This window comes from Fringilla coelebs, assembly GCF_963513975.1.
Source record: "Fringilla coelebs genome assembly, chromosome: 29".
NCBI classification, from domain to species: domain Eukaryota; kingdom Metazoa; phylum Chordata; class Aves; order Passeriformes; family Fringillidae; genus Fringilla; species Fringilla coelebs.
The window spans coordinates 2782284-2806911 of NC_140055.1; the positions used below are offsets into that span (position 1 = coordinate 2782284).

The 24628-nt window shown below is 60.1% G+C and overlaps 3 protein-coding genes across 3 annotated transcripts in view; 2 read left to right on the top strand and 1 right to left on the bottom strand.

The window, feature by feature from the left end:
* Positions 1 to 832: 832 nt before the first annotated feature.
* On the top strand, positions 833 to 11497 carry FDPS (farnesyl diphosphate synthase). Its single transcript, XM_084223322.1, has 9 exons — positions 833 to 1039; positions 1159 to 1299; positions 2648 to 2728; positions 2821 to 2943; positions 5739 to 5827; positions 6636 to 6708; positions 8525 to 8602; positions 8678 to 8812; positions 11202 to 11497. The coding sequence occupies exons 1-9, from the start codon at positions 899 to 901 to the stop codon at positions 11400 to 11402; spliced, it is 1062 nt and encodes a 353-aa protein (XP_084079448.1). The 5' UTR covers positions 833 to 898; the 3' UTR covers positions 11403 to 11497.
* Positions 11498 to 12787: 1290 nt separating this feature from the next.
* RUSC1 (RUN and SH3 domain containing 1) lies at positions 12788 to 19346 on the top strand (the record flags this gene model as incomplete). The annotated part of the gene is made up of 9 exons (XM_084223214.1): positions 12788 to 14375; positions 14889 to 15005; positions 15644 to 15720; positions 15847 to 16021; positions 16110 to 16215; positions 16306 to 16352; positions 16635 to 17622; positions 17928 to 18056; positions 18765 to 19346. 9 exons carry the CDS (start codon positions 12788 to 12790, stop codon positions 18931 to 18933), a joined length of 3396 nt encoding a protein of 1131 aa, XP_084079340.1. The 3' UTR covers positions 18934 to 19346.
* A 2432-nt stretch (positions 19347 to 21778) lies between these two features.
* Positions 21779 to 24628, bottom strand: part of ASH1L (ASH1 like histone lysine methyltransferase) — a 78934-nt gene continuing 76084 nt past the window's right edge. The window contains 1 exon segment of the mRNA XM_084223012.1: positions 21779 to 23913. Within this exon segment, the coding sequence (XP_084079138.1) occupies positions 23822 to 23913 (92 nt within the window). The 3' untranslated portion in view covers positions 21779 to 23821.

Genomic DNA, 24628 nt, shown 5'->3' on the forward strand with positions numbered 1-24628 from the left:
CTCTGCACCCCACAGACGCTCTGTACCCTAAAACTGCTCTGCACCCTAAAACTGCTCTGCACCCCATAACTGCTCTGCACCCCACAGCCGCTCTGTACCCTAAAACTGCCCTGCACCCCACAACTGCTCTGCACCCCACAACTGCTCTGCACCCACACCTGCACAGCGCCCCACAGCCGCTCTGTACCCTAAAACTGCTCTGCACCCCACAACTGCTCTGCACCCACACCTGCACAGCGCCCCATACGCGCTCTGTACCCCACAACTGCTCTGCACCCACACCTGCACAGCGGGTCAGCTGCACGGCGCCCCGCCCCTGTGCCGCACCCCGCACCTGCACAGCGCCCCGCACCCTCCCTACAACCCCCCAGACCGCATGCCCCCCCACACCGGCCCCCCACACCCCCGTTCTGCCCCAGTTCCAGCGCACCCCTGTTCCCGTCCAGGCGCCCCGTGCCCCCCATTCCCCTCCCGGTTACCGAACACGCCCCGCCCCAAGCCGCGCCCTCAAGCCGCGCCCTCAAGCCACGCCCTCAAGCCACGCCACGCCCCCGCCCCACGCCGGGCGCTCTCTCCTTTCCCCCTCTCCACCAATCACCGATCTCTCTCCCGCCCCCGCCGCGCTTCTATTGGCTTAGCTTCCTTGGGCTCATCCTCGCGCGATGAAATGGACCAATGAGCGCTGCTTCAGCCGCGTGCCCGCTGGCCCGCCCCCAAGCGCGGGGTACACTGGGAGTTGTAGTCCAATGGTGGCCCTGGAACCGGCCGCGGCCGCGCCTCGGGACTGCGCGTCCCGGCGTGCCCCGCGCGGGGGGCGGGTCGAGGGCGGGGCCAGGGGCGCCGTGGAGGCCGCGGGCGGCAGCGGCGGGACCGTGAACCGGCAGCGCGAACCGGCACCATGAGCGGCGGCGACGGCGGGGCGCGGGCAGCGGCCGAGCGCGAGGAGTTCGCCGCCTTCTTCCCGCAGATCGTCCGCGACCTGACGGAGGACACGCTGGGACACCCGGAGGTGGGAGACGCCGTGGCGCGGCTGAAGCAGGTGAGAACGGGCCGGGAGCGGCGGGACCGGGGCTGGGGGGTGGGAAGGGCCGGTGGGCGAGGGGATGGAGGAGCGGGGCGGGTCGGGTCAGGGCTGCTCACCTGGCCGCGCTCCCGCAGGTGCTGGAGTACAACGCGCCGGGCGGGAAGTGCAACCGGGGGCTGACGGTGGTGGCGGCGTTCCGGCGGCTGGCGGGCCCCGAGCGGCAGGACCCGGAGAGCCTCCGCTGCGCCCTGGCCGTGGGCTGGTGCATCGAGCTGGTGAGAACCGGGACCGACCCCGGGGAAGGGACCGCGATGGGGATGGGATCCCTGGGAATGGGAGCCCAATGGGGATGGGGACCCCGATGGGGATGGGGATCCCGATGGGGATGGGGACCCCCGATGGGGATGGGGACCCCCGATGGGGATGGGGACCCCCGATGGGGATGGGGATCCCGATGGGGATGGGGACCCCGATGGGGATGGGGACCCCGATGGGGATGGGACCCCCTGGGAATGGGAGCCCAATGGGGATGGGGACCCCGATGGGGATGGGGATCCCGATGGGGATGGGAGCCCCCCTGGATATGGGACCATTCCCGGGGGATTGGACCCTCCCTGGGGGATGGGACCCCCCCCCCCAGGGATGGAACCGTCTGGGGATGGGACCCCCCCCCCCGGGGATGGGGACCCCCTGGGAATAGAATCCCCGGGGGACGAGACCCTCTGGGGATGGAACCCCAGTGGGAATGGGACCCCCCTGTGGGGATGGGACACCCCGGATATGGGACCCTCCCTGGGGGATGGGAGACCCCTGGATATGGGATCTCCATGGATATGGGACGCCCCCGAAGGTGGGACACCCCTGGATATGGGATCTCCATGGATATGGGATCCTCCCTGGATATGGGACACCCCTGGGGATGGGACACCCCTGGATATGGGATCTCCATGGTTATGGGACCCTCCCTGGGGATGGGACACCCCTGGATATGGGATCTCCATGGATATGGGACCCTCCCTGGGGGATGGGACACCCCTGGGTATGGGATCTCCATGGATATGGGACCCTCCCTGGGGATGGGATCTCCATGGATATGGTACCCCTGGGGATGGGACACCCCTGGATATGGGATCTCCATGGATATGGGACCCCTGGGGATGGGACACCCCTGGGTATGGGATCTCCATGGATATGGGACCCTCCCTGGGGATGGGATCTCCATGGATATGGTACCCCTGGGGATGGGACACCCCTGGATATGGGATCTCCATGGATATGGTACCCCTGGGGATGGGACACCCCTGGATATGGGATCTCCATGGATATGGGACCCTCCCTGGGGGATGGGACACCCCTGGATATGGGATCTCCATGGATATGGGACCCCTGGGGATGGGACACCCCTGGATATGGGATCTCCATGGTTATGGGACCCCTGGGGATGGGATCTCCATGGATATGGGACCCTCCCTGGGGGATGGGACACCCCTGCATATGGGATCTCCATGGTTATGGGACCCCTGGGGATGGGATCTCCATGGATATGGGACCCTCCCTGGGGGATGGGACCCTCTGGGGATGGGACCCCCGGGGTTCCCCCATCCCTGACCCAGCCCCTGGCAGTTCCAAGCCTTTTTCCTGGTGGCTGACGACATCATGGACGCGTCCCTGACCCGCCGGGGGCAGCTCTGCTGGTACAAGAAGGTGAGAGCGCTCAGGAGAGCCCTGCTCGGGGCTGGGGGTGTCCCCTGGGGGGTCAGGAGGCTCTGGGACACCCCCTGCCCTCCCTGCTGCAGGAGGGGATCGGGCTGGATGCCATCAACGATGCTTTTCTGCTGGAGTCCTCGGTGTACCGGCTGCTGAGGAGGTACTGCGGGCAGCAGCCCTTCTACCTGCACCTGCTGGAGCTCTTCCTGCAGGTGAGCCTGGCTCCACACACCTTCCCTGGGCAGTGCTTGGGCTCTGGGCCTGTTTTCTGGGGTGTTCCTCAAATTCCTGGGTGTCCTGCTTGGATATGTGTGGCTGTGTTCACAGGTAACACAAGAGATGAGAGTCTCGACTCCACGTTTCAGAAGGCTGATTGATTATAATATAGATTATAAAATAATCAAAGAAAAGGATATATTAAAGCTGTACTAAAAGGATTTCATCAGAAGGCTAGCAAGGAATAGAAAAGAATGGTAATTCCTGGGTCTCCTGCTTGGATATGTTCATAGGGAGCACAAGAGATGAGTATCTCGACTCCACATTTCAGAAGGCTGATTGATTATTTTATAATCTATATTATATTAAAAGAAAACTGTACTAAACTATATATTAAAATTATACTAAAAGGATTTTATCAGAAGGCCAGCAAGGAATAGAAAGGAGTGATAATTCCTGAAATTCCTGGGTGTCCTGCTTGGATATGTGTGGTTGTGTTCACAGGTAACACAAGAGATGAGAATCTCAACTCCACGTTTCAGAAGGCTGATTGATTATAATATAGATTATAAAATAATCAAAGAAAAGGATATATTAAAGCTGTACTAAAAGGATTTCATCAGAAGGCCAACTAGGAAAGGAAAGGAATGATAATTCCTGAAATTCCTGGGTGTCCTGCTGGACATGTGTGGCTGTGTTCTCAGGGAACACGAGAGATCAGAATCTAGATTCCAGGTTTCAGAAGGCTGATTGATTATTTTATAATCTATATTATATTAATAAAAACTATACTAATCTATATATTAAAGCTGTACTAAAAGGATTTCATCAGAAGGCCAGCAAGGAAAGGAAAGGAATGATAATTCCTGAAATTCCTGGGTGTCCTGCTGGATATGTGTGGTTGTGTTCACAGGGAACACAAGAGATGAGAATCTCAATTCCACGTTTCAGAAGGCTGATTGATTATTTTATAATCTATATTATATTCAAAGAAAAGGATATATTAAAGCTGTTCTAAAAGGATTTCATCAGAAGGCTAGCAAGGAATAGAAAAGAATGATAATTCCTGGGTCTCCTGCTTGGATATGTTCATAGGGAGCACAAGAGATGAGAATCTCAATTCCAGGTTTCAGAAGGCTGATTGATTATTTTATAATCTATATTATATTAAAAGAAATCTATACTAAACTATATATTAAAGCTATACTAAAAGGATTTTATCAGAAGGCCAACTAGGAAAGGAAAGGAATGATAATTCCTGAAATTCCTGGGTGTCCTGCTTGGATATGTGTGGTTGTGTTCACAGGGAACACAAGAGATGAGAATCTCAACTCCACGTTTCAGAAGGCTGATTGATTATTTTATAATCTATATTATATTAATAAAAACTATACTAAACTATATATTAAAATTATACTAAAAGGATTTTATCAGAAGGCCAGCAAGGAAAGGAAAGGAATGGTAATTCCTGAAATTCCTGGGTGTCCTGCTTGGATATGTGTGGTTGTGTTCACAGGGGTGCCCAGGATGAGGTGAGAGATGAGGATCCTGATTCTGTGTTTCAGAAAGCTGATTGATTATTTTATAATCTATATTCTATTAATAAAAACTATACTAAACTATATATTAAAATTATATTAAAAGGGTTTTATCAGAAGGCTGGCAAGGAATAGAAAGGAATGGTAATGAAATCTTGTGACTGCTCACAGCTTCCACACAGGTGGCTGTCATTGGTCATCAAGCAAAAACAATTTCCCATGCTGCCTAAACAATTCTCCAAATCACATCCCAAAGCAGCAAAACATGGAGAAGCTGAAAAGAAAAGATCTTAATGAAAGGATTTTCCATAAAATGTGTCTGTGACAGACATGTCCTCCCTTTAGACCCAAAAAGGAGCTGAAACAGGGCTTGGGCTCTGCACTGTGGGGCTGGGACTCTCCAGGAGGGCTGTGGGAATGGATCAGGGAATCAAAAACTGTTTGGGGTTGGTTGGGACCTTAAAAATCATCTTGTTCCATCCCTCTGCCATGGAGAGCTGTGTGAATGAATCAGGGAATCAAAAACTGGTTGGGGTTGGTTGGGACCTTAAAAATCATCTTGTTCCACCCCTCTAGGGCTGTGTGAATGAATGATGGCATCAAAAACTGTTTGGGGTTGGTTGGCACCTTAAGGATCATCTTGTTCCACCCCTCTAGGGCTGTGGGAATGAATGATGGAATCACACACTGCTTTGGGCTGGACCTTAAAGATCATCTTGTTCCACCCCTCTAGGGCTGTGGGAATGAATCAGGGAATCAAAAACTGTTTGGGGTTGGTTGGGACTTAAAAATCATCTTGTTCCACCCCTCTAGGGCTGTGTGAATGAATGATGGCATCAAAAACTGGTTGGGTTTGGTTGGGACCTTAAAAATCATCTTGTTCCATCCCTCTGCCATGGAGAGCTGTGTGAATGAATCATGGAATCAAAAACTGGTTGGGTTTGGTTGGGACCTTAAAAATCATCTTGTTCCACCCCTCTAGGGCTGTGTGAATGAATCAGGGAATCACACACTGCTTTGGGCTGGACCTTAAAGATCATCTTGTTCCATGGGGACACTTTCCACTGTCCCAGGTCATTCCAAGCCCTGTCCAGGCTGGCCTTGGGCACTGCCAGGGATCCAGGGGCACCCACAGCTGCTCTGGGCACCCTGTGCCAGGGCCTGCCCACCCTGCCAGCCAGAAATTCCTTCCAACACCCATTCAAACACTGAGAAGCTGCAGCAAGGTCTCAGATCCTCTCTCTCCTCTCCAGACAGGTTACCAGACCGAGCTGGGGCAGGCTCTGGACCTCATCACTGCTCCAGTTTCCCAGGTGGACCTGAGCAGGTTCAGCGAGCAGAGGTGACAGCAGGGGCAGAGCGGGGCCTGCCCAGCCTGGGCTGGTTTGGGGTGTCTGGGGCTGCTTTTGGGGTGTCTGGGGCTGGCTTTGGGGTGTCTGGGGCTGCTTTTGGGTGTCTGGGGCTGCTTTTGGGGTGTCTGGGGCTGGCATTTGAGGTGCCTGGACTTGGTTTTTGGGGTGCCCGGGGCTGGGTTTGGGGTGCCTGGGGCTGCCTTGGGGTGCCTGGGGCTGGCTTTGGGGTGTCTGGGGCTGGGTTTGGGGTGCCTCGGAATGGCTTTGGGGTGCCCTGCAGAGACTCAGCCTGGGAATGGCTTTTGGGGTGCCCTGGGGCTGCTTTGGGGTTCCCTGGGGCTGCTTTTGGGGTGCCTGGGGCTGGCTTTTGGGGTGCCCTGCAGAGACTCAGCCTGGGGCTGGGTTTGGGGTGTCTGGGGCTGGTTTTGGGGTGCCCTGGGGCTGCTTTTGGGGTGCCCTGGGGCTGGGCTTTGGGGTGTCTGGGGCTGGGCTTTGGGGTGTCTGGGGCTGCTTTTGGGGTGCCTGGGGCTGGCATTTGAGGTGCCTGGGGCTGGCATTTGAGGTGCCTGGACTTGGTTTTTGGGGTGTCTGGGCTGGCTTTGGGGTGCCTGGGGCTGCTTTGGGGTGCCTGGGGCTGGCTTTGGGGTGCCCTGCAGAGGGTGGCCCTGGGTCTGGGTTTTGGGGTGCCCTGCAGAGGGGGGCCCTGGGGCTGGTTTTGGGGTGCCCTGGGTTTGGTTTTGGGGTGCCCTGGGTTTGGTTTTGGGGTGCCCTGGGCTCAGCCTGGCTCCTGTGGCACAGGTACAAGGCCATTGTGAAGTACAAGACGGCGTTTTACTCCTTCTACCTGCCCGTGGCTGCAGCCATGTACATGGTGAGTGAGTGTGCTGCACCCTCCTGCCACGGGTCCTGGAAGGCTGGATCCCCAGGTCCTGGAAGGCTTGGATGGATCCCCAGGTCCTGGAAGGTTTGGCTTAAGCCCCAGGTCCTGGAAGGTTTGGCTTAAGCCCCAGGTCCTGGAAGGCTTAACTTTATCCCCAGGTCCTGGAAGGCTGGAGCCCCAGGAAGGCTTGATCCCCAGGTCCTGGAAGGCTTGGATGGATCCCCAGGTCCTGGAAGGTTTGGCTTAAGCCCCAGGTCCTGGAAGGTTTGGCTTAAGCCCCAGGTCCTGGAAGGCTTAACTTTATCCCCAGGTCCTGGAAGGCTGGAGCCCCAGGAAGGCTTGATCCCCAGGTCCTGGAAGGCTTGGATGGATCCCCAGGTCCTGGAAGGCTTTACTTTATCCCAGGTCCTGGAAGGCTTGGCTTGATCCCCAGGTCCTGGAAAGCTTCAGCCCCTGGCCCTGGAAGGCTTAACTTTAGCCCCAGGTCCTGGAAGGATTAACTTTATCCCCAGGTACTGGAAGGCTTTACATTAGCTCTGGTCCTGGAAGGCTTGGCTTAAGCCCCAGGTCCTGGAAGGCTTAACTTTATCCCCAGGTCCTGGAAGGTTTTATCCCAGGTCCTGGAAGGCTTTACATTAACTCTGGTCCTGGGAGGCTTAACTTTATCCCCAGGTCCTGGAAGGCTTGATCCCCAGGCCCTGGAAGGTTTTACTTTATCCCAGGTCCTGGAAGGCTTGATCCCCTGGCCCTGGAAGGTTTGGCTTGATTCCCAGGTCCTGGAAGGCTTCAGCCCCAGGTCCTGGAAGGCTTTAGCCCCAGGTCCTGGAAGGCTTGGCTTAAGCCCCAGGTCCTGGAAGGCTTAACTTTATCCCCAGATCCTGGAAGGTTTTATCCCAGGTCCTGGAAGGCTTTACTTTAGCTGTGGTCCTGGGAGGCTTAACTTTATCCCCAGGTCCTGGAAGGCTTTATCCCCAGGAAGGCTTGATCCCCAGGTCCTGGAAGGCTTGATCCCCAGGTCCTGGAAGGCTTTACTTTATCGTAGGTCCTGGAAGGCTTCAGCCCCAGGTCCTGGAAGGCTTCAGCCCCTGGCCCTGGAAGGCTTGGCTTAAGCCCCAGGTCCTGGAAGGCTTAACTTTATCCCCAGGTCCTGGAAGGTTTTATCCCAGGTCCTGGAAGGCTTTACTTTAGCTCTGGTCCTGGGAGGCTTAACTTTATCCCCAGGTCCTGGAAGCCTTGATCCCCAGGAAGGCTTGATCCCAGGTCCTGGAAGGCTTTATCCCAGGTCCTGGAAGGCTTTATCCCCAGGAAGGCTTTATCCCAGGTCCTGGAAGGCTTTATCCCCAGGAAGGCTTTATCCCAGGTCCTGGAAGGCTTTAGCCCTGGCCCTGGGAGGCTTTACTTTATCCCCAGGTCCTGGAAGCCTTTATCCCCAGGAAGGCTTTATCCCAGGTCCTGGAAGGCTTTATTCCAGGTCCTGGAAGGCTTTAGCCCTGGCCCTGGGAGGCTTTACTTTATCCCCAGGTCCTGGAAGCCTTTATCCCCAGGAAGGCTTTATCCCCAGGTCCTGGAAGCCTTTACTTTATCCCCAGGTCCTGGAAGGCTTGATCCCCAGGAAGGCTTGATCCCAGGTCCTGGAAGGCTTGATCCCAGGTCCTGGAGGGCTTTATCCCAGGTCCTGGAAGGCTTAACTTTATCCCCAGGTCCTGGAAGGCTTGATCCCCAGGAAGGCTTGATCCCAGGTCCTGGAGGGCTTTATCCCAGGTCCTGGAAGGCTTTTTCATCCCTGTTATTTCTTCCCTCCCCCCAGGCAGGCATTGATGGAAAGGAGGAGCACGAGGACGCCAAAGCCATCCTGCTGGAGATGGGGGAGTTCTTCCAGATCCAGGTAGGAGGGCTCCCTGCCCCCCTGGCTCCCTGCCAGCTGCTGGCTGTGCCACTCAGGCCTGGCCATTGTCCCCAGGACGATTTCCTGGACTGCTACGGGGACCCGGCCCTGACGGGGAAGGTCGGCACCGACATCCAGGACAACAAGTGCAGCTGGCTGGTGGTGCAGTGTCTGCGCAGGGCCACGCCACAGCAGAGGCACATCCTGGAGGTGAGGCTGGCCCACACCTGGGAGAGGGGCTGGAGGGCCAGGAGGGGCACCTGGAGGGCAGGATGGGCACCTGGAGGAGCAGGATTGGGCACCTGGAGTGCAGGATGGGCACCTGGAGGGCCAGGATGGGCACCTGGAGGGCCAGGATGGCACCTGGAGGGCCAGGAGGGGCACCTGGAGGGCCAGGATGGCACCTGGAGGGCCAGGATGGGCACCTGGAGTGCAGGATGGGGCACCTGGAGGGCCAGGATGGGGCACCTGGAGGGCCAGGATTGGGCACCTGGAGGGCCAGGATTGGGCACCTGGAGTGCCAGGATTGGGCACCTGGAGGGCCAGGATGGGGCACCTGGAGGGCCAGGATGGGGCACCTGGAGGGGCAGGATGGGCACCTGGAGGGCCAGGATGGGGCACCTGGAGTGCCAGGATGGGCACCTGGAGGGGCAGGATGGGGCACCTGGAGTGCCAGGATGGGCACCTGGAGTGCCAGGATTGAGCACCTGGAGTGCCAGGATGGGGCACCTGGAGTGCCAGGATTGGGCACCTGGAGTGCCAGGATGGGCACCTGGAGTGCCAGCTTGGGAACCTGGAGTGCAGGATGAGCACCTGGAGGGCCAGGAGGGGCACCTGGAGGGCCAGGAGGGGCACCTGGAGTGCCAGGATGGGCACCTGGAGGGTAGGATGGGCACCTGGAGGGACAGGAGGGGCACCTGGAGTGCCAGCTTGGGCACCTGGAGGGACAGGAGGGGCACCTGGAGTGCAGGATGGGCACCTGGAGTGCCAGGATGGGCACCTGGAGGGTAGGATGGGCACCTGGAGGGACAGGAGGGGCACCTGGAGTGCCAGGATTGAACACCTGGAGGGCCAGGATGGGCACCTGGAGTGCCAGGATGGGGCACCTGGAGTGCCAGCTTGGGCACCTGGAGGGCCAGGAGGGGGCACGTGGAGTGCAGGATGGGCACCTGGAGTGCAGGATGGGCACCTGGAGTGCCAGGATGGGCACCTGGAGGGCCAGGATGGGGCACCTGGAGTGCCAGGATTGGGCACCTGGAGTGCCAGGATGGGCACCTGGAGTGCCAGGATTGAACACCTGGAGTGCCAGCTTGGGCACCCTGGAGTGCCAGGATGGGCACCTGGAGGGCCAGGATGGGGCACCTGGAGGGCCAGGATGGGCACCTGGAGTGCCAGGAGGGGCACGTGGAGTGCCAGCTTGGGAACCTGGAGGGCCAGGATTGGGCACCTGGAGTGCCAGCTTGGGAACCTGGAGGGCCAGGATGGGGCACCTGGAGTGCAGGATGGGCACCTGGAGGGCCAGGATTGAACACCTGGAGGGCCAGGATGGGGCACCTGGAGTGTCAGGATGGGCACCTGGAGGGCCAGGAGGGGCACCTGGAGTGCCAGGATGGGGCACCTGGAGGGCCAGGATGGGGCACCTGGAGTGCCAGGATGGGGCACCTGGAGTGCCAGGATGGGGCAGCTGGAGGGCCAGGATGGGCACCTGGAGTGCCAGGATGGGGCACCTGGAGTACCAGGATGGGCACCTGGAGTGCCAGCTTGGGCACCTGGAGTGCCAGGATGGGCACCTGGAGTGCCAGGATGGGCACCTGGAGTGCCAGCTTGGGAACCTGGAGTGCCAGGATGGGGCACCTGGAGGGCCAGGATGGGGCACCTGGAGGGCCAGGATGGGCACCTGGAGTGCCAGGATGGGCACCTGGAGTGCAGGATTGGGCACCTGGAGTGCCAGCTTGGGCACCTGGAGTGCAGGATGGGCACCTGGAGGGCCAGGATGGGCACCTGGAGTGCCAGGATGGGCACCTGGAGTGCCAGCTTGGGCACCTGGAGTGCCAGGATGGGCACCTGGAGTGCCAGCTTGGGAACCTGGAGTGCCAGGATTGGGCATTGGTGGAGGGTGAGAAGAAAGAAGAGAGTGTTGGGGTGTTGTTTGCGAGGGTCCTAGGATGAGGGAAGAGATGAATGTGACTCCATATTTCTGAGTTTATTATGTTGTGATATTATGTTGTGTTAAAAGAAATGATATACTAAAACTATAGGAAACAATAAAAAAAAGGAGTTCATCAGAATGAATAATAAAAACATGTGACAGACCAGAGTCCGACACAGCCGGACTGGGATTGGTCATTAAGTAAAAACAATTCACATGGAACCAATCAAAACTGCACCTGCCACATCCCAAAGCAGCAAAACACAAGGAGAGGCCATCAGATAATGTTATTTTTCTTATCCTCTGAAGCTTCTCATCTTCCTAAGAGAGAAAAAAAATCCTAGAAAAAAGATTTTTCATAAACTGTCATAGTAACAAAGAGAGAACAAAGCTCCTGGACAGAGCTCCTGCCCCGTGCTGGCCCTGACTGACTCCGGGGTTTTTTCTCAGGAGAACTACGGCTCCAAGGAGCCCCAGAAGGTGGCGAAGGTCAAGGAGCTCTACGATGCCCTGGGCATGCAGGCGGCGTTCCGGGAGTACGAGGAGAGCAGCTACCGGCGCCTGCAGGAGCTGATCGGGCGGCACGCCCGGCGCCTGCCCAAGGAAATCTTCCAGGACCTGGCACAGAAGATTTACAAGCGGCAGAAGTGATGGAGGGGCCTGGGCTCGGTCGCTGCCGGGCCGGAGCTGCTCCCTGCCCTGCGAGGGGCCGGGGCGGGTTGGAGAAGCTGCGCTGGGATGGCCGGGGGGGCTCAGCCTTCCCCCCCCCGGCCGTGTGTAATAAAGATAAATTATTGTAGGTGCGCTGCCTGCTGGTGTTTGGGGCTGGATGGCGGGGAGGGGAGGCCGGTACCCCTCCCGTGCTTTCCGGGGTGGGGGGATGCCCGGAGCGCCGCCCCCGCCGGCGGCGGGGCGGGACCGGGCGGCTCCCGGCGGGCGGCGGCGGGGCCGCGGCTCCTCCCTCCCTCCCGCAGCCGCATTCGCCGCCGCAGCGCCGAGGTGAGCGGGGGACGGGGAAGGGGGATGGAGCCGGGCGGGGGCTGCAGGGGGATGGGGAGGGCCGCGCCCAGCAGGGCCGCTCCGGCTGCCGGGCCGCCGGTGCCCGCCCTGCGGCCGGGGGATGCTCGGAACCGGGGGATGCTCGGGGCCGGGGGATGCTCGGGGCCGCCGGTGCTCGCCCTGCGGCCGGGGGATGCTCGGGGCCGGGGGATGCTCGGGGCTAGAGGATGCTCGGGGCCGCCGGGTGATGCTCGGGGCCAGGGGATGCTCGGGGCCGCCGGTGCTCGCCCTGCGGCCGGTGCTCGCCCTGCGGCCGGGGGATGCTCGGGGCTAGAGGATGCTCGGGGCGGCCGGTGCTCGCCCTGAGGCCGGCGGTGCTCGGAGCTGGAGGATGCTTGGAGCCGCCCTCCCGCGCTCTCCGCTGTCCGTTCCCTGCCCGGAGCCACCAGCAGGTGCCCGGAGCCGCGGCTCCCTCCCCGGTAAAGGCGGGCCCGGTGGTGCGGTGCCGGTTCTGCAGCGGTTCCAGGGCCGGGAGCTGCCGGCCAAGCCCTGGTCCCTGAAACCCCCTGGTGCCACCGCCCCCAGCCAGGACAGCATCCCCCCTCACCCCTCCCCGCCTCGATGAGGCTCCAAGGGCGTTTTCTCCTTGACGGCATCCCCGAGATGCTCCCGACCCTCCGGAGGGAATCCAGCCCCGGGGCAGCCGAGCTTCCTGGGATCATTCCCAGGCCGTGCTCCAGGGACCAGCGGCTGCCTTCAGTCCCCGCCCGGCTGCAGAGCCCCAGGCCGGGCAGGAAGCTGTGGGGCAGCCCCTCCCTCGGGGCGCATCCCCTTCTCCAACCCCCAGCCCTTGTGCCAGGCCCTGCTGCAAGGTCACTGCCGTCCCTCTTCCCCCGGCTGTGCCTCTCTCCAGGTTTGTCCCGCTGTGTTCTTCCTTGACCAGGAGGGTGTTTGGTGCTTGCAGGGAGCTGGATGGTGTGAAGAGAGGAGCTGCTGGCCTTTCCTGGGAGCTCGGGCACTTCCAGCGAGGCAGCACCATGCTGGCTCCAAAGAAAGGCCTCCTGTGCAACCTCAACCACATCCACCTGCAGCACATCTCCCTGGGGCTGCACCTCTCCCGGCACCCCGAGCTCCAGGACGGCTCCACGGGCGGGGGAGAGCAGACGGGCTGCACCCAGTGCCCGGAGAACCGGGAGCCGGTGGATGCCAATTCCAACAATCCCTCCGTGAAATGCCGCTGCTGTGAGTCCCACGCTCCAGAGCCGGAGACGCTCGGGCTGCAGAACCCTGAGGATTTCCCCTGCCTGCACAGCGGAGACGAGGAGGAGGCGGCTTCCCCTTGTGATCCCCCTTGTGATCTGGCTTCTTCCTCCTCCTCCTCCTCCTCCTCTGTCAGTAGCTGCTCGGATTTCAGCTTGGATGACTCCCCGGTCTCGGTGTACTGCAAGGAGTTTGCCAGAGCGGGGTCCCAGTCCCCTGACAAGCAGCTGAACGTCATTCCCACAGAAAACACCTGGCCTGGAGAGCCCGTGGCCGATGGAGAGCCTGTGGCCGATGGAGAGCCTCTGGCTGACCAGCACAGGACGTGCCACGGGAGAGATGCCAACTACAACTCCCCGGTGCCCCCGAGAGCCACCAAGAGCTCTGTGGCCAGCAAGAGCCCGGACAGCCTCTGCAGCATCAACTCGCTCGACTCCCACTGCGACGAGCTCTCTCCCAGCACAGTGGCACAGGAGACCCCCGGCACCTGCACCGACCTAGACCCCAACTGCAACCCCCTCCCCGAGCCCGATGCCGCGCCTCCAGCACCGCCGCCCGTGCCGGAACGGCGGGATCCCGGGATCCCGGGCGGCGCTCCGGAGCCGCGGCCCCGGCCCGGCGGGCCCCCCCCGCCCGTGCCCCCTCGGCCCCGGCGGCGGCTGCAGGTCCTGAACGCGCACAGAGCGGAGCAGCCGCTCGGGCCAGCGCGGCCGGCGGAGCCCGGGGCCGGCCCGGGGGAGCTCTGCAGAGACGCGGCCGCCAAGACCATCACCTCCTTCCACGAGCTGGCCCAGAGGAGGAAGAGGAACGCGGCCGGGCCCACGCTCGCCCAGGCCAGGGTTGACCGCAGTGACTGGCTGATCGTGTTCTCGCCTGACACGGAGCTTCCCCCCACCTGCGAGCTCCTTTCCGGCACCGCGGGCCAGGAGCCAGCCCGGCCGCAGCCCCAGCCTCAGCTCCAGCCCCAGCAGGACGGGCCAGCCAGGCCTCCCGGCCCCAGGCAGAGAGAGGTGACGACGTTCAAGGAGCTGCGGTCCCGCAGCGCCGCCAGGCAGCCCAAGGGGCAGCGGGCAGAGCCGGCCCAGCATCCCCCCCTGCCCCCGGGGACCGCCCCGGGCTGGGGGACCCCCGCCTCCCTGGGGGGGACACAGGTGCTGGCAGCCAGCGACGGCCACCAGCCGAGAAGGAGACCCCGGCCGAGCCTGCAGCCCATCGCGGAGGGGCAGCCGAGGGATGTGGAGAAGGGGGGGATGCCCCCAGGAGAAAAGGGGCTGGGCACGGCCCCGCTCCGGAGGCTCGGGGGTCCCGGCGGGGACCCCGCGGTGCCACGGGCGGCTCAGAGAGGAGACGAGACCCGCCCGGGGGGTGAGTCTGGGGGTGAGTCCGGGGGTGAGTCCGGGGGTGAGTCCGGGGGTGAGTCCGGGGGAGAGTCTGGGGGAGAGTCTGGGGGTGAGTCTGGGGGTGAGTCTGGGGGTGAGTCTGGGGGAGAGTCTGGGGGAGAGTCTGGGGGTGAGTCTGGGGGTGAGTCTGGGGGTGAGTCTGGCTCCCTCCGGGGTCCTGCCTGGGGGTTGCGGGGCCAGGTGCGCGTCTCCGGTCGGTGGGAGCGATCCCGGGGCGCTCCGGGCCGAGCACGGCGAGGTCCGTGGGTCTCCCCGCATCGCCCGGCGCGGCCCGGGACGTGCCGGGGCTGTCCCGGTGCCGCTCCGCCCCGCGGCTCCCAGCGCGCTTCCTCCTCCCGGGCCCGGCCCCGCCGCCCTCCGCCCCGCGGCTCCATGAGCCGGAGCGAGCCGGGCCCCGCCGCCGGCCCCGCTCCTCCCCCGGGCCCGGGCAGCGCTCCAGCCGCCGGCCCGCCTGACCCCGCTGCCCCGCTCTCTCCAGCCAGGCCCGAGCCGCTCGCCGCTGGAGCCGCCGCTGGAGCCGCCGCTGGAGCCGCCGCTGGAGCCGCCCGGCCCGGCGGGGGAAGAGCGGAGGGGCCCCATGGCGAGCAAACGAAAGGTTGGGGCAAATCCTCGCCGGAGCTTCGGCGGGGGAGTGGGACAGAACGGGAGGGGAGGAGGAGGAGGAGGAGGAGGAGGGAACGGGACCCGCGGGGTCGGGAGGGTGCGGGTCGGTGTCCTGGGCACCCGCAGCGCTGGGCTGGGGCAGGGACAGCGGAGGACACACGGGGACAGTGCAGGAAGGGACAGGCAGGGACAGTGCAGGAAGGGACACTGCAGGCAGGGACAGGCAGGGACAGGCAGGGACAGTGCAGGAAGGGACAGTGCAGGCAGGGACAGGCAGGGACAGGCAGGGACAGTGCAGGAAGGGACAATGCAGGAAGGGACAGTGCAGACAGGGACAGTGCAGGAAGGGACAGGCAGGGACAGGCAGGGACAGTGCAGGCAGGGACAGTGCAGGCAGGGACAGTGACGGCAGGGACAGCCAGCGCTGCCTGCCCCGGGCCCGGCCCTGCCCGCTCCCGGCAGGTGATCCGGGCGAGCCGGAGAACGCTGCAGCCCCCCCGAGGGTGCTCCGGTTCCAGCACAGCACCGTGGGCGCTGCAGGGTCCGGTGGTGCCCGGGGCCGCTCGGTGCCCGGCGGGTCCCTCCGAGCTGACCCTTCTCTCCTCCTCTCCTTCTCTCCCTCGTCCCCAGCGCTGCTGGTCGCCGTCAGCTCCGCTGTGGACAAGGTCATCGCCCACTTCAGCACGGCACGGAACCTGGTGCAGAAGGTGAGGGCTGGGCTGGGCTGGGCTGGGCTGGGCTGGGCTGGGCAGGAAGGATTTCGGGATTCCCTCATCCCTCCCACTGGAATCAGGTGCTGCCCTTCCCCTCCCCTCTGCTCGTGCCTCCCTCAGGCCCAGCTGGGGGACAGCCGGCTCAACCCCGACGTGGGCTACCTGCTGCTGCACACGCTGTGCCCTGCGCTCTACGCCCTGGTGGAGGACGGCCTGAAGCCTTTCCAGAAGGATGTTATCACAGGCCAGAGGAAAAATTCCCCCTGGAGTGTGGTGGAAGCCTCGGTGAAGACAGGTGAGGGCGAGGCTGGGGGCATCTCCAGGTGCCTGGGGTGCTGCTGCTGTGCCCTGGGCAGTGAGTGTCTGTGCTCTGCACCCCACAGGCCCCAACACTCGCTCCCTGCACTCCCTGTGCTGGCACGTGGCCGGGCTGGCCCCTCTCAGCAGCAGCAGGCAGAAGTTCCACGCCTTTATCCTCGGCCTTCTGAAGTGAGTGTCACTGACCCTGCCAGCCCCACTGCCACAGCAGGCTGGAGCTGCCCCAAGAGCTCTAATCTGGGGTCCCTTTGTCTTGTTTAGCATTAAACAGCTGGAGTTGTGGATATCTCACCTGCAGAAGAGCCCAGGTAAGGACACAGTGCCCAGGAGCTCCCCCCCCAAGCCTTCTCAACCTGCCAGGCTGAAAATCCCACTCTGGGGCACATCCAGTTTCCATAGTGTATCCCACTCTGGGATACATCCCATCTGGGCTTGGGACACATCCAGTTTCCATAGTGGATCGTTTTCCTGCTGCATCTTCAGCACAGAGGGTGCTCTGACTGACATGGACAGCCTGGCTGGCCCTTGGTGGGGATGTGACAAGGACAGGGGACATTCTGCACCTGCCTCACCTGTCCCTGTCCCCACAGGTGTGATCTCCGTGCTTTACTCACCCACGGCCTTCTTTGCCCTGAGCCAAGGCCCTCTTCCCCACCTTGCTGACGAACTTCTGCTGCTCATCCAGCCCCTCTCGGTGCTGACTTTCCACCTGGACTTGCTCTTTGAGCACCACCACCTCTCCGTGGACGTCCGGCCCGTGTCCCGCCGGCTGCAGTCCCCGCCGTGCCCCGGCCCGGTGTGGGGGTCTCTGGGGGGCCAGAGCGGCGCTGCTGGGGACAGCCTGGAGGATGAGACCCCCCCCGATGCTCTGGGCAGGGTGGGGGGCACGGGGGGCCGGTCCCAAGCGCCCATGGGGGGGTTGATCCCTGCCCCCCCAGTGGGGGCTGCCCTGCAGCAAACCCTGCAGCACGTGCTGCGCTGGGGCGACCAGCTCGGCCGCGCCTTGCTGGGCTCTGACACCCCCCCCGAGAGCCACGGGCCTCAGGAGGGCACTGGGGGCACTGGGGCTGGCCTCAGTGGCTGGTGGGGCCAGCTGAGCCAGAGCTCCAGGATTTACACCGCTCCCAGCAAGGAAAAGTCCCCCTCGGTCTGGTGGACGAAGCTGCGGGCGGCCGCGGGGGAGCCCAGCCCGGGCCAGGCTGGGCAATCCCAAACTTCCCTGAGTGAGCCCAGAGGCACGGAGCTGCAGCTCCTCCAGACCAAAGCTGGCCCTGAACGCTCTGGCCCGAAGCCCAGCAGCAGCACTGACACCTCAGGGACCTCTTCCCCTGAAGATCTCTTCATGCCCACTGGAACCGGAGCCTTCACCAAGCTGGATGATCCCACTGCTGGAAAAAACCTCCTGGCTGCTTCCCCGGAGCCTCCTGCCAACAGGAGCCAGGCAGCACCTCCTGGCCCACAGATGGGTGATCCTCCCAGTCCTGACAAGGGCAGCTGGCTGGGCTGGCTCTTTGGAGCCACCAACCCCTCGTCCAGGAGCTTCCCCTCCAGCCCCGACGCCGCCTCGGCCGGGTCCAGGTAAGACCCAGCTCGGGCGGGCACAGGGGGAAGGGTTTGTGGGTGCTGAGGGGTTTCTGTGTGCTCAGGTGAGCTGGGGAAGGGTTTCTCTGCCTGGCTCAGCACGGTGGGGATCTTGTAGGGTTTTCTTTGGGATTAGTGCATGTCCCGAGTGCTGCTGCCATCACCTTGTTCAGTCCTGTGGAGCAGCAGCAGCTCCTGGGGAGGCTCAGCGCTGCTTGGTGGCTCCCAGATCGCCAGAACAAGGTGAGATGAGCAGCAGGAGGAGCTCCCAGGTGAGCTGGTGGCTCCCTTTGCTCCGGCAGGAGGCCGTCCCGCTGGCTGGCCCCCAGCCCGCGCGTCCTGGCCGGGGTGGTGAAGGGTCTGGCGCCCGACAGGAGCCGCGCTCCGGAGCCGCCGGGCAGGAGCGAGCCCGCCCTGCCCCCGGCCCGCAGGTGAGGCAGGGCTGGGAGGGGCAGGGCTGGGGCTGGGCAGGGCTGCGGGGGCTTTCCTGGCTGGGAAAAGCCGGGGCTGCTCTCAGACCCGGCCTGGGGCTCGCACACATCTCTGAAGGGAAAGCACCCCCAAGGATCCCCTTCCCCTGCTGGGCTCTGGGGGAACCTGAGCCTCTGCCCACCTGGGGTCAGCTGTTTCTCCCAGGCGTTTTGGGGACAGTTTTTTGCATTTTCTTGTGTCTTTTCTGGATTTGTGGCAGCTTGGTTAGGGCAAGGATGTGGCAGCTGTGACCTGGCTCTGTCCGAGTGGGCAGGGTGGGTGTGTGGCCATCCCAAACGGGGTTTGGCTGCTTCCCTCTTCCCCATCCTCACTCACCCCGATATCCCCGCACCCTCTGTGCCACCTCTGATGTCCCCACAGCCTCTGTGCCATCTCTGATGTCCCCACACCCTCTGTGCCATCTCTGATGTCCCCACACCTCCTGCTCTGCTCCTCCTCCCGAGGGCTCCATGACAGCTCTGCCAAGCACAGAGCCCTCCTCAGGGGGCACCTCTGCCTGAGAAAATCCCCGATTCCACCCCATTCCCACCCCCCAGGTGGTGTGGGAGCCTCTGAGGGTCCTCGGGGTCCCCGGGGAGGCGAGTCTGAGGTGACATTTGTGGCACAGGGGTGACATTTGTGGCACAGGGGTGACGTTTGTGGTGCAGGGCAGTCCGGGCACTGTGTGACCACACGGGCACGGCCGACGGGCACCTGAGCTTCCAAAAAGGAGACGTCCTGGAGCTTCTCTCCACCGTGGATGAAGACTGGATCCGCTGCTGCCATGGCAACAGCACCGGCCTCGTTCCTGTCGGTTACACATCCCTGATTTTGTGAGGAGGAGGAGGAGGAGGAGGAGGAAGGGACCTGAGGAAGCAGCTGAGCTCTCCGGAGCGGGTGCCAGCTCCGGGAGGGGATGGATGTCTCCTGTCACCTCCAGAGCTTCACCACCTCCGGGGCTGGCAGCTCCCGGGGGACCCTGCCCTGTGCCTGTCACTGCTGCATGAGGTCACCGTCTGCCACCGTGTCCCCCCGGCTCCTCTTTGGCAGCTCGGGGTCCCTCAGCTGCTGCCCACCCCCGTGCCAGGGCAGGGACGGCTCCTCTCCCTGCCCCGTGTCGCCTCCGTGCCGTCTGTCTGTCCTGCCACCGCTGCCCTGCCGTGCCCCGGGGCCGGGGCCGGATCCCCCCAGCACTCTGTAAATCATTGTAACCACAGGAATGAGCTCGTTCCACGGGGAAAAAGCTGGAAATAAAGGTTGTGACTCACGTGTCCGCGCGTGGCAGTGGGGATGGGGCTGGCGCTGGCCACGGGCACACGGGGGTGGGATGAGGAGATGCCGGGGCCGTGCTGTTTCTCAGCATCCCGGCTGCCAGCCAGGGAGGGCAGGGAGGCTTCACACCCCTGAAGATGCTCCGGCTCCTCCACAGCGTGGGAGAGGCGGCTGCAGCCTCGCAGAGCCAGGAATATCCCTGGGGATCAGCCGTGGGAGCTGCACAGCAACTGGGAACAGCCCAGGTCGCTGGTTTAGTTATTTATGTAACTTCAACTCATCTTTTCGTAGCCCAGAGGATGGCAGTAGGGGCTAGACGGCTCCAAGGTCTTCATGTTTTTGTCATTGTTTGTGATTTCATGCCAGAATTTGCGTTTCCTGCTGGGCTCCCCAGTGAAAGCGAGGTGTGGCAGTGCAGCAGCAGCAGCAGCCCGGCCCCAGGGATGGTTTTGTCCTCTGCTCCCTCCCACGGCCACGTTTCACCCTCCCGACTTCCCCTTTCGGCGGCCAAAAGCCGCTGTGCCAGCCCCGGGTGAAGCTGCTCTCCTTTCACTCTGCTCTCATTTCCATTTCTCTCCCTGGGATTTTTCTTCTCAGCCGAGTGACGTTCTCTCCTAATTGGAATGTTCCTTGGCTCGCCTTAAGGAGGCTTGATTGATTTCCACAGCTGCTTCTGGGCTTTCTGAACGAGGTCATGCCAGGAGGGGAGGAAGCCAGGTGGCACTTCCATTTATTTATTTTCTTTTTAAATAAACAGCCCCCCGAGCCTTGGGTTTAAAAGGGTCAAGCGTGGCATTTTCATGATCACAGAGAGCCAGAGTGGGAAAGGGAAAAAGAAAAATCAGGTTCCACACAAGGGGTGTGGAGGAGAAGCTGTTTCATTCCTGAGGGACCCTGCAGGTGAGAGATGTCTCTGCACTCACCTGTGCAGGTGGGACACGCCCTGGGGGTGACAGTCCCCAGCCTGTGCAGGACAAGGGGGCTCCAGGGTTTATCCCCTGGGAATAGGCACCAATTCTGTGGATTTAATGGCTCCTGCCCCAATTTGCCTCACAGGCAGCCGTGGTCACAACCCCTGTGACCCCTGACAGTGACAGCGCTGTCCCCACCCCTCCTGCAGGGTCACACTGGACCCTCTGAGACCTCCAGCAGCTGGGGTTCAGTGCCAGGGGGTGTTCCTGGGCTCCCATCCCAGGGGTGACCCCAGGTTGGGTGTTCCCAGGTGGGTGTTCCTGGGTTGGTTCCCAGCCCAAGTGGTGATCCCAGGTTCCCATCCCAGGTGGGTGATCCCAGGTTCCCATCCCAGGTGGGTGATCCCAGGTTCCCATCCCAGGTGGGTGATCCCAGGTTCCCATCCCAGGTTCCCATTCCAGGTGGGTGATCCCAGGTTCCCATCCCAGGTGGTGATCCCAGGTTCCCAGGGTGTGTTCAGGAGCCAGGACAGCCCAGTGCCCACCTTGTCCCCAGCCCAGAGCTGAGTGCCACCCCCAGGTGTTCCTTGGACACTCCAGGGATGGGCACCCCAACCCTCCCTGGGCAGTTCCAATCCCTGAGCACCGTTCCCAGGAGAAATTCCTGCTGTGCCCACCCTGAGCTCCCCTGGCCCAGCCTGAGGCCCTTCCCTCTCCTCCTGTCCCTGTTCCTGGGACCTGTCCCCTCCTGCCAGAGCCACAAGGGCCCCCTGAGCCTCCTTTGCTCCAGCCTGAGCCCCTTCCCAGCTCCTCAGGGATTCTCCAGCCCCTTCCCAGCTCCTCAGGGATTCTCCAGCCCCTGCCCAGCTCCTCAGGGATTCTCCAGCCCCTTCCCAGTTCCCTCAAGGATTCTCCAGCCCCTTCCCAGTTCCCTCAGGAATTCCCCAGCCCCTGCCCAGCTCCTCAGGGATTCTCCAGCCCCTGCCCAGTTCCCTCAGGGATTCTCCAGCCCCTCAATCTCTTCCTTGCCATCAAGGCCCAAAGCTGCCCCAGGGTTGGAGGTTCCTCAGCAGGGCAGCAGAAGGGGCTGGGGTCACTGTCCCGGCCCAGTGGCCAGGCTGGGACTGCTCCAGGCCAGGTGCCATCAGCCTCTTGCCCACCTGGGCACAGCTGGGCACAGCTGGGCACAGCTGGGCCTGTGTCCAGCTGCTGTCCCCAGCACCCCCAGGGCCTTTCCAGCCCCTTTTCCTGAGCCTGGAATGTTCCGTGGGGTTGCTGTGACCCGAGGGCAGCTCGCAGCATTTGCTGAGCCTCACCCCATGGATCCCGTGGATCTCATGGATCCAGCCTGCCCAGATGGATCCTGTCCATCCACCTCCTCCTGTCCTCCTGTCCATCCACCTCCTCCTGTCCTCCTGTCCATCCACCCTCCCACCCAGCTCAGCAAAGAAAACCCGCCGAGCCAACCTTAGGAAAAGATTTTCCATTTAATACTAGACTCTCAGGATTGAGATGCAGGCTTTTTATGCAATTACATCCAATGTTAAAATTGGTAATACATAATTTACAAAGATTAACATCAAAACAATGATCTATTTAGATATGCTTTGTAAAAAGGAAATATATTAGCAGCATTTATTTTCAGCAATCACACAGCCTACACCCATGCAGACTAAGGTTCAGCTCTATTTGCAGTAACGTAGTGCTTCCTGGCTCCGGCGGCGATCCTGGGGACACACGGGTCTGCTCAGTATTATAAAATAACCAAAAAATAAAAAAAGTCATTAATTTCTACACCAGTAAGAAAAAACAATTCTTTGCACTTACCTAACATTTGATTGTCTAAAAAACATTTTGTTTAGTCTTTCAACAAAAGAAAGATAAAATGACAGAGCTAGTGTCTCGCTTCTGTACGCACTTTATTTTTTTTTTTTTTTTTAAAAACTTTTTAGTGTTTAACACCATTTGAGACAATGATTTCTGTTTGAAACTAAATGAGACAACTCGAGGGTTTGGACATGCGATATTCCTACTACACGCACGAGTATTTTATACTCAGGGTTCCTGGTACTGTACAGTGCTTCTCTACAGTAAGAAAATATTCCAAACTATTTTCTTATTTCTTTTTTTTTTTTAATAAAATATTTTTTTTTTCTCAAAGGGTTTTTTTTCCTTTCTTTTTTTTTTTTGGTGTTTTTTTTTTTTTGTTTTGTTTTGTTTTCTCTTTTTAAATCAACACATAAAAGTTAATGGAATGAGTCATGTTCCACTAAGAGTAAAATAATTATAATAATAACAAGAATGTACATTAGGACGAGCTTGGTCCATAAAAAGGAACATGTAACTACGGTATTGCTTTACATCCACGCAGCAGATATATACAACTTGGCACATTAAAAACTGGATTTCTTATAAGAACACCTAAAACAGGACTGGATATGCGTGTGTACGTCTGAGACAGGAAAGCAAAGCCACCGCCCGGGGGCAGCGCGGGCCGCCCGGCCCCGCCGACAATCGCGACAATCGCGACAGTCGCCACGGGGTGGGGCCGGCGGGAGCCGCTGCCCGGACGTCCGGCTGTCCACCGGCACACGAGGGTAGTGTTAGCAGTTGATAAATTCTACAGCTCACGACAAACACTCGCTCGGATACTGCCTGACGGGCACGGAGTGAAAGGGTCCTTGGGGTTGTTTTGTTGTTTGTTTTTTTGGTGGTTTTTTTGTTTTGTTTTTTTTTTTCCTTTTTTCTTTTAACGGGTTTTTATTTGCACAACACACGAGACACACGAGAACCACAGCTTATCAAAAAAACCAACAGCAATGGTGGCGTCAGGAGCTGACTTCGCTTTTTATAAAATTTCTCTGCAGAAAAAAAGTGAAAAAACTCACACCCCACCCCCTCCCCCCACACAGCAAGTGCCTCATCCCAGCTCTCCTGCCCTGCTCCAAGGGCCTCTGGAAGCTTCTCCTTGGCACAGACCACAGGGACACGTGCTCAGCTGTCCCACGGCTGCTGGGGACGTTTCTCTCTTCTTGGAACTTGTGCAAATCAGAGGCCACAGCTTCAGGGCAGCTTTTCCTTTTAAGCCACTGGGCCTTTCCTCTCCCCTCTGGATTCCTGGATTCCCTTCCCTGGCGGTGCTGAGGGTGGCTGGTACGATCCCAGGTGAGCAGTGACCGTGGGGAACATCCTCCTCAGAGTAACTCAGTCCTTTTCCTCTGCCCTCCTTATTATTATTATTATTTTTTTTTAATTTTTTTTTTGTTTGTTTTTTCTCCTCTGAGTGGGAATATCAAGCAAAAATAAATTAAATTTGACCATCCTGGACAATAACCACGAGGTTTCCTCAGTACCTAACATCAATACAAGGCACGCCCACCAACACACACACCAAGAGCACTGCAGAGCAGGGTGGGCACCGTGCCAGCCCGGCCCCCCAGGCGCTACTGTTTGTATTTTGTCAGTTTGCTGCTGCCCTCCTTGCCCAGGCTGGGCTCTGCCCCAGCCCAGACAGACCCCAGAGCTCGGCTGCCCCTCCTGGGTCACTTCCTGAAGCTGCTCTCGGGGATGGTCAGAGTGCGGCGCCGCAGCTTCCGGCCCGAGCCCTCCTCCAGCAGGTAGGTGACATCGATGGCTGCAACAGAGCACAGGCACAAGGGGCACTTCAGTCACTGCAGCACCACTGAGCAGGGAAAAGCCCTCCAGGATCATCGAGTCCAAGCTGGGAGTGCTGCCCAGCTGGGCAGGCAGAGCACAGCGCTGAGCGCTGCCTCCACCAGCCCTCAAGCACAGAACTGCTGTTTCTGATTCCTGCTGCTTTCAAGGATGTTTCCCTCCAGGAAATCCAAGGTGCTGAGTGACCCAAGCCCTGAGACATGGCTGGACCAGAAATCCAACCCAAATGAAGCATCAGTCCATGACTGTGTGGCATTGCCAGAATTTGGAAGATGTAGCCATGATATTTTACTAAAAATCCTTTCCTTAAGATTTTTTCCTCCTGAGAAGCTGAGAGGCCTCAGGAACAAGATGTAAACAATGATTGTCTGCTGTGGGATGCAGCAGGTGGATCTGGGATTGGTCTCATGTGGTTGTTTTAATTAATGGCCAATCCCAGTCCAGCTGTCTGAACTGTCTCGGTCAGTCTGAGCCTTTGTTATTCATTCTTTCTCTATTCTTAGCTGCCTTCTGATGAAATCCTTCCTTCTATTCTTTTAGTATAGTTTTAAATATAATAAATATCATAAAATAATAAACCAAGCCTTCTGAACATGGAGTCAACATTCTCATCTCTTCCCTCACCCTGAGACCCCTGTGAACACGGCCACAGGAAGAGACTGGACACGGCTCAG

Bases quoted from the DNA above. Each gene is read 5' to 3' on its own strand.
- FDPS (XM_084223322.1), top strand. From the start codon at position 899: ATGAGCGGCGGCGACGGCGGGGCGCGGGCAGCGGCCGAGCGCGAGGAG. The intron at 1,040-1,158 runs GTGAGAACGGGC...GCGCTCCCGCAG, and splicing joins CCGTGGCGCGGCTGAAGCAG to GTGCTGGAGTACAACGCGCC. The intron at 2,729-2,820 runs GTGAGAGCGCTC...TCCCTGCTGCAG, and splicing joins AGCTCTGCTGGTACAAGAAG to GAGGGGATCGGGCTGGATGC.